Here is a 16274-nt window from a genome sequence, read left to right on the forward strand (position 1 = left end):
TGACACCAGGTATTCTTCTGCATGCTGTCCACTGGTTGTGTCTCCTTCCAGATCCACGATGGTGAGTCATTTCTCCCGGAGGATGTGGTCAGGGTGCCAGTCTCGCTGACCTTGTGAGATCAGAAGGTCTGGACCCCCAGTTGGGACTGCTTGGACCCTTTACCCCCTGCACCTCCCTCACACCTCTCCCTCCGCAGGCCTCACCATGGCAGCCCAGAACGGAAACACTAGTTTTGCACCCAACTTTAATCCACCCCAAGACCACACCTCCTCCCTCTCCTTCAACTTCAGTTATGGAGATTACGACCTCCCGCTGGATGAGGGTGAGGACCTGACCAAGACCCGGACCTTCTTTGCAGCCAAGATCGTCATCGGCGTGGCACTGGCAGGCATCATGCTGATCTGTGGTATTGGCAACTTTGTCTTTATTGCCGCCCTCGCCCGCTATAAGAAGCTGCGCAACCTCACCAATCTGCTCATTGCTAACCTGGCCATCTCTGACTTCCTGGTGGCCATCGTCTGCTGTCCCTTTGAGATGGACTACTATGTGGTGCGCCAGCTCTCCTGGGAGCACGGCCACGTGCTCTGTGCTTCTGTCAACTACCTGCGCACAGTCTCTCTCTACGTCTCCACCAATGCCCTGCTGGCCATTGCCATTGACAGGTGAGGATGCTGGGTAGGGGTGGACAACGGAGCCGGGCCAGGCTGTCTCTTTCCTGGCTTCAGCCCTGCGAGGCAGGCATTGCTCCAGGTATGAATGCTGACTGATCTTTTGAGGGGCAAGAGGAAACCTTGTTTCTCCTATTGTGTTCTTTGCCCACAAATGTGAGCAAGAGTGAGGCTTCTGAGTGCCCCAGCGCTGGGCCATGGCCCCAGAAACCACATCTGCCTTAGATACAGGCATATCACGTGACAGTGTACAGCATCCAACAAAGGCAAAAGTGGAAAGTTCAGGCAGCTACTACTTAGAAGCCACGTGAGAGTTAACCAGGGCAGCTTCCAGCCAAGATCAAGTTTTGTACCAAGGTTTTCCTGTAACCACTACCGAGACCGAGATGTAAAACATTTCCAACACCTAGAAAATTTCCCATGCCCCTTCCCAGTCAATCCTCCCACCCAGGCAACCACTAATTTGATTTCTATCATCACAGTTTAGTGTTGCCTGTTCTTTAACATCATAAAAAAGGAATCATACAGTTTGTACTCTTGTGTAGCAGAGCTGATTTTTTTTTTTTTTTTTTTTTTGCTTTCTAAAATTATTTTCTCCAAAATTTTTACAGGGGTACAAAGGTTTAGATAACATATATTGCATTTGCTCTGCCCAAGTCAGAGCTGCAAGTGTGCCCAAAGAGCTGATTTTAAAATAAGATAACAAGGTTTACAGAAAAGAGGGAAGGACATGCTTGCTTTTGCTTTTCTGCATTCGTCCCTGTGCTCATTTGCATACATTTGCATGAGATGTTCCAGAAGTCCTTGCTCTATTTTATTTCTTTCCTTTCTTTTATTTATTTTTATTTTATTTTATTTTTTGCTTTTATTATTGTTTTCATTGACACATAATAATTGTACATATTTATGTGGTACAGAATGATATTTTGATGCACGAGTACAATGTGTAACGATCCAATCAGGATAATTAGCATATCTATCACCTCAAGCATTTATCATTTCTTTGTGTTGGGAACATTCAAATCCACTCTTCTAGCTATTTGAAAATATACAGTAAATTGTGTTATAGTTACCCTGTAATGCTACGGAACACTAGAACTTATTCCTCCTCTCTAGCCCTTGCTCTATTTTAAATCTATAAAGTAAAATTTATAATAGCAGTTCATGACAAATCTTACACACATTTTATTTATGTGAACAGTTGTAGGCCAACATCGGATCATCAGTGGCTGTGTGTGATAGGGGCAGTTGGTGTCACCTCCTTTGGTTACTGTCTGCCATTGTAAGCTGTGCTTATTCTGATAATGTGTTTAAGCACCTTTTCTTCCTTTTGTCTCTTTTCAACTCTTCAATTTTTCCCTTGTCCTCAGTGTTCTCTTAAGTTTGTTGTGCTTTTTAGTCAACCCATTTATTATTTTTCATTTTGGTAATCAGATACACATACAGGTACAAGAAGCATCTTCCTTCCTTTTTATAACATAATTCTTGCAGGGAGAACAATTTTGTTACAACTTTCGGGCTCTCCAACCCTGAAACCAGCGCTTATAAAATGTGTACCTATCAACTAACTGCATGAAACTCCCCAGGGCAAATGGTAGAGTATCATTTGATGCGATGATACAAAGTCAGATTCCTGGGCCCCAGCCCAGCCTCTTGCATGGGAATCCCTTGGACTGAGGCCCAGGAATCTGCATTTTTATCTAATTCCTTGAGTGATTCTGATGCTCAGTAAAGTGAGAGTTATTGCTGTTACCATCCCCTTTGTCCTATTGAAAACTTTGTCTTTATAGTGTTGAGGGTTTTATGTCTTTTTTATTTTTTGGTAACATTGGAGTTTCTTGGGAAGCAATCACCCTGTTACAACACAGCAGATATCAGAGTGGTTCCTTTTTGACCCCAGACCAACTGTGCCCCCGGTTAGTTTCCCAGCCCCATCGGCAGTTCCATCATTCTCTCAGTCACCCAAGCACCATTATCCTTTACCTTTCTACCTATCCCACCCCCACCCAGCCCACCCCTTGTGTTCAGCCCTATACCAAGTCCTGGCAATGCTCCCTCCAGCCTTATCTCTTAGCAAGTCATAGCTGGACCATCATCATGCTCTTCTAGCCTGTCTTTTCACTCTCCAGGGGCTCCTGACTGTTCTGTGAAATCTATACTCATCCGTGTTAAGCATCAGAATATCACCATTGATGGGTCTTCCTAAAGCATTTCATTGCTCAAGAAAATCTCTGAAAGTCTCAGTGTTTACAGAGTACATGCCAAATCCTGTGTCTAGGATTCCAGAGCCTTTGTAATTTGATGCCAACCTGTCTTTCCAAACTCATTCTATGTATGGAGATACAGGCAGTCTTTTCCAAAAGACAGTGTATTTTAAGCACAATAGCCATGTCTTCTATTTTTCTGTGTCTGAGATTATACCTCTGTCTTAGTTTGGGTGACTCTCAAAACAGACTCTGAGACAAGGATTTATGTACAGGTAGCACCCAGGAAGTACCTATACGGGGATGGGAAGTGAGGCAGGGAAGGGAAGCCAGTCCATACAGAATGCCTGGTATCATATAGTAACTTGTTATTAAACAAGTTTTCACTGTGGGCAACTAGAGCTTATTCCTGCTGAGGGACTCTTGGAGCCAGTGTAGGTCACACCTCAGAGTTCTCCCAGGAGTGGGAGGTGGGAGGGAGCTGGGGTATTTACATGCTATCTCTCATAAGTCCCTGGCAAGGGCTGCTCTGGAAGTGCTATGCACGTAGCCAAGAGAACTCTGGAAGCCAGAGAAAGCCTTCAGGCAAAGAAACACGGGTGTCGGCAGGTAGGAGTGGACAGGTGTGCACTGAAGTGACAGGAACAAATGGATATATAAGTGGGACACTGGGAGCATCAGCTACCACCTGGTAGAGCCACAACAAGTTGCTGGGTCCTGCCGTGTGCACGGTGTGTGTCTATAGGAGCTTAAAGTAGTAGAAGATACAGTCCTTGACCTCAAGGAGTTTTTCTTCCACACAAAAACTAGTATTTACGAAACATAAAGAATACTCAAGAGATAAGACAAGAGTCATTTGAAGGAAGATGTGATCATTAGGTTACTGATGTAGTCTGGGAATGCTTTGTGAGGAAGATATAGAGATTTAAGGGTGCTGTTCTGATCACCTCGTACTCACCCCATTGATAAAGGGGGGATTCTCCCATCTCAAATAATACAAGAGGACTAAACACATGACACTTGACATTGGACAGATGAGACTGACAGGAGTTCATTACTCACTGATGCTCACAGCCTGAGGAAAGAGGACAGTACACAGCACGCAAGACCACACAGAGGTTGCACTCAGGAGCAGAATGAACCAGCGGGGGCTGCGAGAGGCAGGCTCGGTAGTGACAAGAAGGTGGGGTGACCCTTGGTTCCCGTGGGAGAATGTGATTGGCTTGCTTGAATAATTTTATGGGCTGGCAGGGAGGTGACACCTGTTAGGTTGAGAATGGGGGTGCAGCTGGTCCAGCCGCATGGGGACCCTTTCCTGCTAGGTGGATGGGTACATCTGGTGAGAGCAGAGGAACTCACAGCTCGGCCTTTGGGGCCCCATGAAGCTCAAAGATGTCAAGGCAGCACATGGAATGTCAGGACTGATGACACAGGAGCCTAATAAATAGCCACTCCTCTCCAACCAGGTTTTCTGACCAATTGAGAAATAAAGCAAAATGGTAAGAAAGATGGATGGTCACTCTCAGCCCTGATGATGCTGACTTTGGAGAACAGGGCTTTTATCATCGGGCACACTCAAGGACCTTGCAGATGTCCTTCTTCCCATGGGAAGTGACAAGTTTAAACAACATACTGTAGCTTCCCACACGCCTTATGCACATTTATTTACCTTTTCAGAACCTAACAAAAAGCCTGAGAGGCTGTCAATAAGGTTATGATTATCCCCATTTCACAGGGGAAGAAATTAAGTCCCCCCAAGCATAACTGATTTATCTAACTGCACAGCATAGGTCCAGGTGTCTAGCTGGAATTCAGGTCTTCTGAATAACTCCTAGCCCCATTTTGTTTTGTTTTTCTGATTTATTCGATGACAACTCTGAGTTTTAAAACATCCTACAGAATGAGGAAGATGATATAGATGGAAAAAGCATTTGAATTTAAGAGTTGACAACAGAATAAGCAGGAATGTGGAAATTCCCTTTGGCATTGGTTATTGAGATACTCTCCATGATGGAACCAGATTGAGAGGGAGCCCTTAAGTCCCAAATTAGTTCTGCATTTTCTAAGGACTTTGGATGCAATATGGTAGGCAGAATAATAACCACCCCACCCAAGGATAACCACATCCTAATTTCCAAAATACATGAATATCTTATATTCTATGCCAAAGGGGAGTTAAAGTAGAAGATAGAATTAAGGTTGCTAATTGGCTGATCTTAAAATAAGGAAATTATACTGGATTATCTGGGTGGGCCTAATGTAATCACAGAGACCTAAAAGAGGGAGGCAGGAGAGTTTGCGTCAGAGTGATACAGTATAAGAAAGACTAGTCTGGTCACTGCTGGCTTTGAATAGGGAAGGGGTCAGCAGCCATGGAATGCAGGCAGCCCTAGAAAAGGCAAAAAACAAAAACAATCTGGCAACTCCAGAAAGCCATGCTTGCCTTGCTGACACCTTGATTTTAGCTCAGTGAAAACCATGTCAGACTTCTGACCTCCAAAACTGTAAGATAAATTTGTGTAGTTTCAAGCCACTAAGTTTGTGGTAATCTGTTACAGCAGCAATAGGACACTAATGCACTTGGTCACCACAGAGAGACAGTGATTGTGAGGTGTCCCTGCCCCAGTCGAGGGTGAGCCAGCCCTGTGAGCCTGGTACCACCCAGGAAGATAGTGCAGGTTAACTCAGCAAGGCTGGCTCACATGGATGGGTGAAGAACTCCACCAACCACTGTGCACATAAATACATCTAGCTGGGGTGCAGCCAGTGGTTGCAATGGAATCCAGCTTCATCCTAGATCTTCTGAAGCCACAAGCTGGGCAGAGCCATGCTGCCATGGGCTCTCCTAATGGAATTCAATGGGTCAGAGCCACCAGCAGGCAGGAGACAGGCAGGAGGCAGGCAAGAGAAGATAAAACAACCTCGTGACAGAGATATTGCCAGAGACAAGAAGAAATAACATAGCAGAAGGTTTTTTTAGTCCAGTCGAAGACCTGGGAAGGTGATCAAAGAATCTGGTTACAAAGGAAAGGCAAAGTGGGATAGAACTTTCTACAGATGGCTTCCTGCTCTCGGCGTCCCCAACTCAAGCTCCAGGTATGGGGTACACATTCATTTCCAGGGTTGATTTGTATTTTCCCTCACCCTGATGCCTCTTATCTTCCTCCACCTTCGCCCATCACTCCTCCACATCCCTAATAAAATGCACAGAAATGATTCCAGGGCACCAAAGTATCTAAATAGGTGTCATTAGGTCTTTCTGGAAAGAAAGTATTTGACCCATGCAAATGAGCTCATTTCATACAAACAGCTCCAGACAGTCTTTCCCAGACAGTGTGGCTCAAGGGAAAGAGTAGGGAAAAGCCTTATGGGGTCAAGGTGACTTCACGCACCTTCTCATTTGAGCATGAGACAGCCCAGGGAGGTGGATGTAAAGCTTTATATTAAGAGCCCGGAGTCTGGTCCCTGCACGATGTGAGCTTGGGAAAGACATAAACTTCTTGTAGACTCCATAGATTCTACAACAAACCCACCCTGACTCTTCTGCCTCTGAAATGCAGGATGGCACCTCATGGGAGGGGGAGGAAGCCCTTGTGCACAGCCCTTCCTTCACCTCTAAACTGTGAGATATTTGGGAATGACGACCTTCGAGAGTATTATATTCTTGGGCAGAATGGCAAGATGGAAACCCAAGGTGGTATAATGGGACTCTTAATAAATAGGCTGCAAGTATTTCTTGAACGCCTACTATATACAAAGCATTTTACAAAAATTATCATTTTTAATATTCACAGCAGCCTTGCAAGGTAGGTATCATTTTATCTCAGGTCATTTTTGAGGAAATGCACCTCAGAGAGATTGGGTAATTCAGCCCAGGCCCAAAAGCCAATCGGAGAAAAACCAGGATTTATTCAGCCTGTTTGACCCAAAGCTGGTGCTATTTCTGCTAAATTACTCCACTACTCCAAATGATCTTGCTAAAATAAGATGAAGCTTGTTGAAGCTGGCTAACACATGCATGGGATTCATTGAGCCATTTTGTCTGCTTTTGTGTGTGCTTGGGATTAGTTAAAAACTATTAATGTTTTCAAGCATACATTATTATTATTGTTGTGTTCCCTCCATCACCAGATATCTTGCCATCGTTCACCCTTTGAAACCACGGATGAACTATCAAACAGCCTCCTTCCTGATCGCTTTGGTCTGGATGGTTTCCATTCTCATCGCCATCCCTTCCGCCTACTTTGCAACAGAAACCGTCCTCTTCATTGTCAAGAGCCAGGAGAAGATCTTCTGTGGCCAGATTTGGCCTGTGGACCAGCAGCTCTACTACAAGTCCTACTTCCTCTTCATCTTTGGTATCGAATTCGTGGGCCCTGTGGTCACCATGACCCTGTGCTATGCCAGGATCTCCCGGGAGCTCTGGTTCAAGGCTGTCCCCGGGTTCCAGACGGAGCAGATCCGCAAGCGTCTGCGCTGCCGCAGGAAGACGGTCCTGGTGCTTATGTGCATTCTCACAGCCTACGTGCTGTGCTGGGCGCCCTTCTACGGCTTCACCATCGTGCGCGACTTCTTCCCTACCGTGTTCGTGAAGGAGAAGCACTACCTCACCGCCTTCTACGTCGTTGAGTGCATCGCCATGAGCAATAGTATGATCAACACCGTGTGCTTCATGACCGTCAAGAACAATACCATGAAGTACTTCAAGAGGATGATGCTGCTCCACTGGCGTTCCTCCCGCCAGGGGAGCAAATCCAGCGCCGACCTTGACCTCAAAGGCAGCGGCGTACCTGCCACAGAAGAGGTAGACTGTATCAGGCTGAAGTGACCCACTGGTGTCACACAATTGAAAACCCCAATTCAGTACTAAGAGCATTACCTACCATCAACCAAGTTCACAGGCTGCATGGGAAAGGACATCTGTGTTCATGGCTCCCTGCCCTGAAGGAGCTGGACACTTCTAAGTCATAACATGCAGTGTGATGACTAAATGCAAACTGCAGCAGCTGACATTTACTGATACCTGCTCAACACCTACTGTGTGCATGTTGACAACAAGGAGACTAGATACAAGTAGCAGCAACTGACATTGACTGAACACCTACTCTGTGCAAACCACACCAATGAGATTAGACAAGGACAACAGGAGCTGACAGTTACTGATTACCGGGTGCAAAAACATTTGAAAAACCAAACAAAATGGCAGAAGCTATCATAGTATCCAGTTATGTAAATAGGCAGGCAGAGGCCACAGATAGTTATCTGGACTCAGCCTCTACCTTCCCTCATTCAGTATCAGTGCAGGAAGGTCAAAGGCTATAGAAGAAGGCACTCAGACAGGCACTGAGACACAATGGAAACATCAAGGGTAAGCTCCCAGTGTGGGGTTTACAGCCTCATAGGAAGAGAGTCCAAGTTTTCCCACCCAGCTCCTGCTACCTCCTGGCACATTCTCTAGGATTCTGGCTGCCAGAAAAAAAATTTTTCTTGCAACCAGGCCAGGCTGATGTGGTTATCTACAATGATGTAATCTCAAAGGAAAGAACCCCAAAATCTCTTTTCTACTGATGCTTGAAAGCTCATCATTCTATTGGGTGAAGATGGGCAATCCTGAGATGAGGGACACATCCAGTTCCTGACACCTCAGTGCAAAGAATTTCAAGGACCCTGCAGTCAGGGAGGAAGAGGACAGAGAAGGGGGCAGAGGTTGCCACTGGCGATGAAATGAACATAATCTGTGTAGCCGTTCTGCTAAGGCCTGGACCATTTTCTAGAGCACACCCTTTTTTACGAAAGGAACTCTATCTGAAATCCAGAGACCTGCGTTTGAGTCCTAACTCTAAGACTCATGTCCTAAACTCGTGGATGTTTTCCCTCCATGTCTCAGTTTTGCTTTAATGAAATGGAGATGATGAAAATACGTGCTCTGCCTGTCCTGCAGAGATGTTGGGAGGGCCCATTATGTCACAGTTTGTGAATGTGCTTTTCGACTGTACACGTGATAACAATGCATGAGTAATATTGAACAGTTTGTTTGGAAGGAGTTTGGAACCCCCAACCACTGTGATTTATGATGGAGAATCACCCCCACTTTTTCATCCCCATTCTTTGGACCAGAGAACCCTGAACTCTTTACAGTGTAGCCTGTCTACACTGGGGCAAAAAATAATCCCTGTCCTGGGCTATAATCAGGAAAATTTAACCTCAGAGACTTAGTGACCCCCAGAATCTCAGCATCCCTGTAGTCTTAGAAGTGTTGACAGTCTTCCCTGCATGTTGCAAAACAGCACACCCCAGGGCTGCACAAATATCACTTCTGAATCTGTCTGTATTATTACATGTCTGTGGTGATTGGGTATAGATGTCCTCATTTCTTCCTGATTCATTTTGAAACAGAAAAATGACGTGAATGGTATTTGGTCTGGTCAGGTTGACCCATCCATATTTGATCAACTTCTAATTTTCTGTACAGAAGGGCTTAATTAGTTGTTCCCTTGGGTTTTTTGGGTTTTTTTTTTTTTTTTTTTTTGGTTTGTTTCTCCAATAGTGAAATTTCAACCAACATTTTTTTCTATCACCACCCAGCAGACTTAACCTTTAGCCCAATCGTTTTATCCTCAAAAAATGCAAAAGCATTGTAATATTAGCCTAAGCAAAGCTGTTTGTAAATTCTGATTTTAAAAAAATTACACAATGCATTCCAAAGCCAAGCAAGTAAGCATGTTGAGTTATCTACATTTTTATAAGTATAATAATTATATTCTTATTTATTACCCTGTCCTGATTCCTCCTAATCAGAAGATTCTTAGGAGTAGATTGTGTCCCAGTTGAGTCTGTTAACAGAATTCTTCTGCTTTTTCCTTTTTATCCTAAAATGTACTATCCTCCTTTCATCTAGATTTCACTGAAAAAAACTTTTGTAAATAGCAGTGTGTATTTGTGATCTTCCAGTGAATAAAAGTGTTATGTTGTTATCAAATGAAATAATTAACATGTGGAATCTTAATCACAGTGTTCAAATGTTTCCCCGCTCTCTTTATATCATGTTAGTATATTTAGATATGAATGGAATAGTAGCCACCTAAACAGCTCAACTGTGAAACAGAGAAGGAATTTATCAAAGGTGTTTTAGAACAGTGGCAGCTCATGCCATCAGTCACCCTCCTCCCGGTCACAAGCTGATAGCCCAGGAGTATATTCATGGCATAAGGAAGCAGGGAACCACTACACTGTGCCCATGCGACCCCTTCGTTTCAAAACGATCTCATTTGTTTAAATGAAAGCTGCTGCTTGCATGGTGACTATTCATCCCTGCAATTGGTATTAAGGTAATAAATTAATTGCACTTGTGTTTACTCTTCTCAAGACTAATTAATGGTAAGGTTAATACACTTTTGCTATGCTAAGATATATTACTATACACATTTATACCTCTTGTTATACATTGGAAAATCAATCTTATTTAGCAAAACAAATCCATTTTCTCAACTGGAGTAAGGAAAAAAGATGGCCCTGTGAGGCCCTCAGGCCTGAAAACCAATTCCAGACTTAACAAGGAAGAATATAACATGTAGGAGGTGTTTAAAAAAACTTAAAATGAGTTCTATTTCTGTGGGAAAATGATGGCTTCGAAACATATTCTCCCAATTTAACTATTATCTGTCCCTTGGGCTCAAGAGAAAACACCCTTAGGAGAGGAGATATGAATTACAACTAAGGAAATGACTCGCCTAAGAGGGCACAGCTAACACTTGCTGGAGACAAAACACTGCCCCAAGATTTGAACTCTGGCCCAGAGAACTGCACTCAGGGCCTACATTCCTGAGTCCAGAGGAGCGGACCCTTGCTAAGAATGTTTAAGCTGTTTCTGGCCTCCCAGCAGCATCTTAAGCCGCAGGGAAGATACATTTCCTCCTCCTCCAACAGGCCAACAATGCATCTCATCGGACTCCAGGATTCCAGGGAAACCAGAAAGCATCACACCAGGGGCACTAGTGCTCCTGTCTTTCTCTTCTCCCAGTGCTAGGGGCGGGGCTGGGGGGGATGTCTTAACACATTTGGGTTGAACATACATGGAGCTATTTGCAAGTGATGCAGGAGCCATGTGGGAAAAGAGATTGTGATGAGAGGCAACCTGGCCCCAGGTAAAGAAGGTCGTGGGGGAGAGGTTTGCTCACACTGAAAGACAAAGCAAGTCTGGGGCCATCCACAACACAACGTGCAGTCTTCATACAAGTTACTACTGGCTGACCCTGAGCAGAGGTCATTCTTCATGCCTCCTGGGAACCAGACGCTTCTGATCGCCAGGTCAGCCTGTCTGTCTCCTGAGATGTACCAGCCAGGGATATGTCACCTCCTGGGGTTGCCAGTGCCCTCTTAGATGGTAGCACAAACACAACTTCTGTCTCTGCTACTTCTCTGGAAGAAGCTTGGGCAGCTGGACCCTAGAGGGACCTGGGAGCAGAAAGTCTGGACTGTCCGGTGGCAGTGCCACAGGTGGGGCATACATTTATTTAATCAGCATATCTTTTGCTAAGCCTGGTCTTCACCCTCAGCCCTATGCTGGAGAAACCTCACTGCTACCCGGGACAGTTAGTCAGCCGGGCAGCCAGGATTCCCACAATAAAGATCTTTAACTCCTTCAAGCACAATTTAAGCTGGCTCTTCCAAAAGCAGGAATGTGAGCACATTAATCACCAAAGCCCTGCAACCCTACTCCGGCAAAGGACGGCCTGAGAGGCTGCGCAGATCCATCAGCTCTCAAAGGCTTGCCATTAAGACCCTTTGCCATTAAGCTATGGGGCACATAAACTGTTTCAAATGCAACATCGACAACAATAATACATCTTGAAGCTTGTGCTCATAATTGGATGTTCAAAGAGCTCAAAATACAGGACAATTTTTCCATTTTCTAAAAATGGGTTTGGCACTTTCTTCAGATACAACAAATTGAGGAGGTAGGGATTTTTTTCACTGGCACTTAGGAAGTCATTACAGAACAGGGAAGTTGGCAGGGGACTTTGCCTCCAAGAAGTAGAGGGGTCAGCCCTTAGAACAGAGAGCCAAGCAGACACAGGTCCTTGCATCCCTTTGTTGACTGTTTGTGCTGAATTTCTACATGTGAGTCACAGGCTGAGATGAAAGAATTAGTCTCCACAATCTCATTTAATGCTGACCTTGGGTTTCCAGCTCCTAGGCAAGATCCCAAAAAAATCTTTTTACTGAACTCTGCTGCAGAGATGGTCCAGTGTTTGGAGAAAGGGGCCTTCTGCTCACTCATGCAGTTTCTGGGCTGGCGGCTACGGATGGAACACGATGACAGAGATGCAAGCCTGAATCTCAAGGTGATTAATCTACCTGAAAGCTGAGACACTGGCAAGACACTGCAAGTGCAAAGATGAAGTGAGTTTAGAGAAAAGTTCCTTCCAGCTGTGGGGATCAAAGAAGGTTTGGGGTTGGGGGTAGTTAGGCAGGACCTTGGAAGATCAGGAAGTGGTGAGGAGAAGGTATCCCAGACAAAGGGAACAGAAGGAACAAAGATCTAGAAGAGGGAAAGTGAGATGGAATATAGGTAGCTTGGTTTGACAGGCCCACAGGATGCAGAGTGTTTAGGGGAGAGCAGATCAGGGCAGTGTGCCGACAAGCTGGATGAAGAGGCAGGGGGCCGGAGCAGGCTGGAAGGGCCTGGGATTCCCAGCCAGACAGATGTGCATTCAGATAACAATTCTTTACTTACCCATTTGGAAAGACACTTGACACTCCTATCTAGGCCATATTTCCTCATGTGTAAAATGGGAATAATAATAGTATTTACATCATAGGATTATAAGTGCATTAAATATATTTTAGAAAATGCTTGGTATATCATAAGCAGACAATAGATATTAGCTGTTATTTTTAGAATGATTAATTCTAGGAATAGAATTTCTCCTAGATGAATCCAGAACATTGTGTCACATGTAGTGGATATATTTTGGAATTATCAAACCAGGGCATTTTTATTATCTGTGATTGCAAGTTTCAACTCCCTAACATAACTGTTCAACTCAAAGCAGTGGTCCCCAACCTTTTAGCACCAGGGACTGTGGTTTCATGGAAGACAATTTTTCCATGGGGTCGGAGGAGGGGAGGAGGCGGAGCTCAGGTGGTGAAGCAAACAATGGGAAACAGCTACAAATACAGATGAAGCTTCACTCGCTCACCGGCCCCTCACCTCCTGCAGTTCCCCCACTCACTGCCCCCTGTTCTTGAGTTTCACGGAAGACAATTTTTCCACATCCGTGGGACAGGGGGGTGGGGCGGCGGAGTTCTGTGGCCCAGGGGTTGGGGACTGCAGACTAAAAGCAGAGGGTTTCTTCCATAGTGTAGAAAGGATGCCCTTCCATCATTAAGACTGAACCAGAAAGTTTAACGACTCTCAAGAAAGAGACCATGATGTCAGGGAAGTCCTCTCCATAGAGGAAGAAGAACAGCATCTACTCCTTGCAGCCTCAGTGGGTGGTGGGAAAGAAACAGAAGTTAGTTGAGGACCAGATGCATTTGTTCTTGCTTTCTCCTTCAGGGGTTCAATCTAGGTGGTATAGGTGGTAATGCTATAGAAACAGCTAAGGTATAGGGGAGCCTGAGATCATGTGGTGGGAAGGCAGCAATAGGATGCTTCCCTGGGCTCCCTGGGAAAGGCCCCAGATCTCTAAGGGGAGCCCTGCATATGACCCAGGGAGATGGTGAAGCAACCGTGGGAGGAGACGGGAAGATGCCTCCTTCCAAGGTGGTGCCCTAATACCCCACAGCAAACAGTGAAGTGCAGGGGTCCCTGAATTCCTACATGCCCCACTTAGGGGCCACAGATGGATGGGCAAAGGGCTGTGTTGGGTTAAAGTGGCTATTATCAAGGACAAGTGGCCAGGACCACAAACTGCGAAAGACCAGATGGGTCCATTATTCCTTAGCAATCATCCTGAGCAGAGCCAGCAGGGACCCAGAATCTTACAGCACATAATCCTGAATCTTCCTTCTCTCTTCCTCCAACGTGAGGCCACTGGAAGCTCTACCACGCTAGAAAGTAGCAGGGGTCAGAGACTGAAATCCAAAGGATTTCTTGTGTCCAAAAATGAGTGATTTAAACTGAAGGTAGTCAACTTCAATTCAAAAAGACTGTATATCCTTAATAGCTAAATTTAAGTTTGCTTCCCTACCTCCCATGAGATGGGGGCTCATGAAGATTCAATCAATGGTAGAAAAATCAAGAAGCTACATTTTCCCGAGTGTGGTGTCAGCCAACACTACACATATAACTATGATGAAGAGGCAGCAGGAGACCGGGTTAAGGAGAAAAAAGGAAGAAAAGCTGTTACGCTGGAGACGCATGATTGGAATGAGAATTGTCACACAGGATCTGGAGTCAGGCCTTCTGGAATAGCACTCAAATTAAAAAGAAGTCAGTATGTCTCCATCATGGACAGTATGGAGAAATATAATTGATATAACATATGGTAGCCCTTGATACTGGCAGCTTTGATATTTGTGACTACGTTCCTGAGCCATCACAAAGATCCATGATGTGATCATTTGTTATTTCGAGAGGTGTAAGTTTCTATCTTGCATCCCAGTGACTAGGCCTAGCCAGCCCCATCTCACTGGGCTTTCTTGTTCCTTACTCAACGTTATATACCCAGTTGCTCTCATGAAATGATAAAAGACTATTTTTCTTAGGGAGGGGACGCCCCTAAAAGAAAGCCAATAGCTTTCCCGTAATGGAAGCTGGTGCAGGTTTTGAAAGTGAAGAAAGAAATAAAGATGTTATTAGGTGAGAAATTAAGGATTCTCTAAGAAAAATGAAAGTTTTTAGCCAGGGAATAGAAGTTTGGATAGATTTAAAGACTATAAGGACATATTTTTTTGTTCCAATCCAGCCCTTACTCTGTGCTTCTGTACTGGCTTCTCATATTCTTACTTCTTTCCTCTTTTCTTTTTCATAGGTTTATTTATGTCATCCCCATCACTTCTTGTTGTTACATAGTCCTAATTTCAAGTTCTTTGCCAATTTAGTGACTTTTAAAAATATGGTTGCCATAACAACTCTTGCAAAAATCACGGACTGGCTGCATTATTTAGCAGTTGGCATGTCCCACTTTGGAAAGACACACTGATAAAAGAGGAGATGGGCTTCTACTTTAAGTTAACACTGAGACTCAGGGACCAGAACCCACATGCTCACCCTGGTGGGTACCTACATGAGCTCATTTAACCCTCTCAACTACCCCCTATGGTATGTACCACTATTAGTCCCATTTTATAGATGAGGAAACTAAGGCTTGGAGAGGTTGAGTAACTTGCCCCAGGTCATGCTGCTAGGAAGAGCCAGAAGTGGGGTGTGTGAACACACAGAAGTCGAGAATAGAACAGGGGGTATCTGGGGCGGTGAGAGGGGAGGAATGGGGGGTGTAGGTCCGAGGACACAGAGCTGCAGTTATGTAGGAGGAATACGTCTAGAGATCTAATGAACAGCAAGAGGACTATTGTTAATAGTATTGTATTGTATACTGGAAATTTGCTAAGAGAGTAGGTTTCAGTTGCTCTTACCACAAAAAGGTAGCCATGTGAGGAGAGGGATATATTGGTTTGCTTGACTATAGTAATCATTTTGCTCTGCATATACAATAAAAACATGAACCCAGATCTGTCTGAGTCTAAAACACATCCTCTTGCCCAATAAATCGAGAGTCTCCATGTAAATTACTTCAAAGATCCCCAAAACAAAGACACAAACATTGGAGACTGACCTCTAAGAGCCCCTGCTCCTGACATCCACCCTTCTCCCTCCACTGGAGATCTGTGGTCCTACCTAAAGGATAATTCTGCTCTGGGGCATGGCTGGTTGAAGCTGATGCCTCTCTGATTCTCTTCCTTCCTGAGAGCCTGGGGTGGTGTTTACTGGAATGTCTTCTTGGGGTTCCAATGCTGGGTTGACCCCCTATCATAATCAGATTGGAATCTGACCCTGAGGCAGGGATTCAGGTATAAGTGGTTAATTGAGAAATAATAAATTTCTTAATTAATTAGATGACCAATTATTAGATAATGAATTAATTAAGGTTAAATTAGTAAGAACATGGAAAAGCAGTATACAGAAGGGGAAGAAGCCAAGGAAGGAGTGACCGCAGATAGAGCCCCAGTCTCAGCCTGACCCCATGCAGAGCTCTGGAACATGTATTACACCGAAGACTGTCTCACCTTGGGGAGCTACTTCTGAACTCCCACCCCTGCCCTGGGCCAGAAAGAGAGAAGTCTGAGGGGAAGGGCATGAAACTCCCAGGCCTCAGTGACTCACTGTTAGACAAGGTGGCTCCATTGCCCAACAATCTCCCAAAAGACACAGATGCCCAAATTAGCAGCAAAGCA

At 44.8% G+C, this 16274-nt stretch overlaps 1 protein-coding gene across 1 annotated transcript; it reads left to right on the forward strand.

Annotated features, from left to right (window-relative positions):
• The first annotated feature begins 205 nt into the window (after positions 1-205).
• Positions 206-7701, forward strand: PROKR2 (prokineticin receptor 2). Its single transcript, XM_069496341.1, has 2 exons — positions 206-663; positions 7005-7701. Exons 1-2 carry the CDS (start codon positions 206-208, stop codon positions 7699-7701), a joined length of 1155 nt encoding a protein of 384 aa, XP_069352442.1.
• The last annotated feature ends 8573 nt before the right edge of the window (positions 7702-16274 follow it).

The sequence above is a fragment of the Eulemur rufifrons genome, chromosome 20 (genome assembly GCF_041146395.1).
Source record: "Eulemur rufifrons isolate Redbay chromosome 20, OSU_ERuf_1, whole genome shotgun sequence".
NCBI classification, from domain to species: Eukaryota; Metazoa; Chordata; class Mammalia; order Primates; family Lemuridae; genus Eulemur; species Eulemur rufifrons.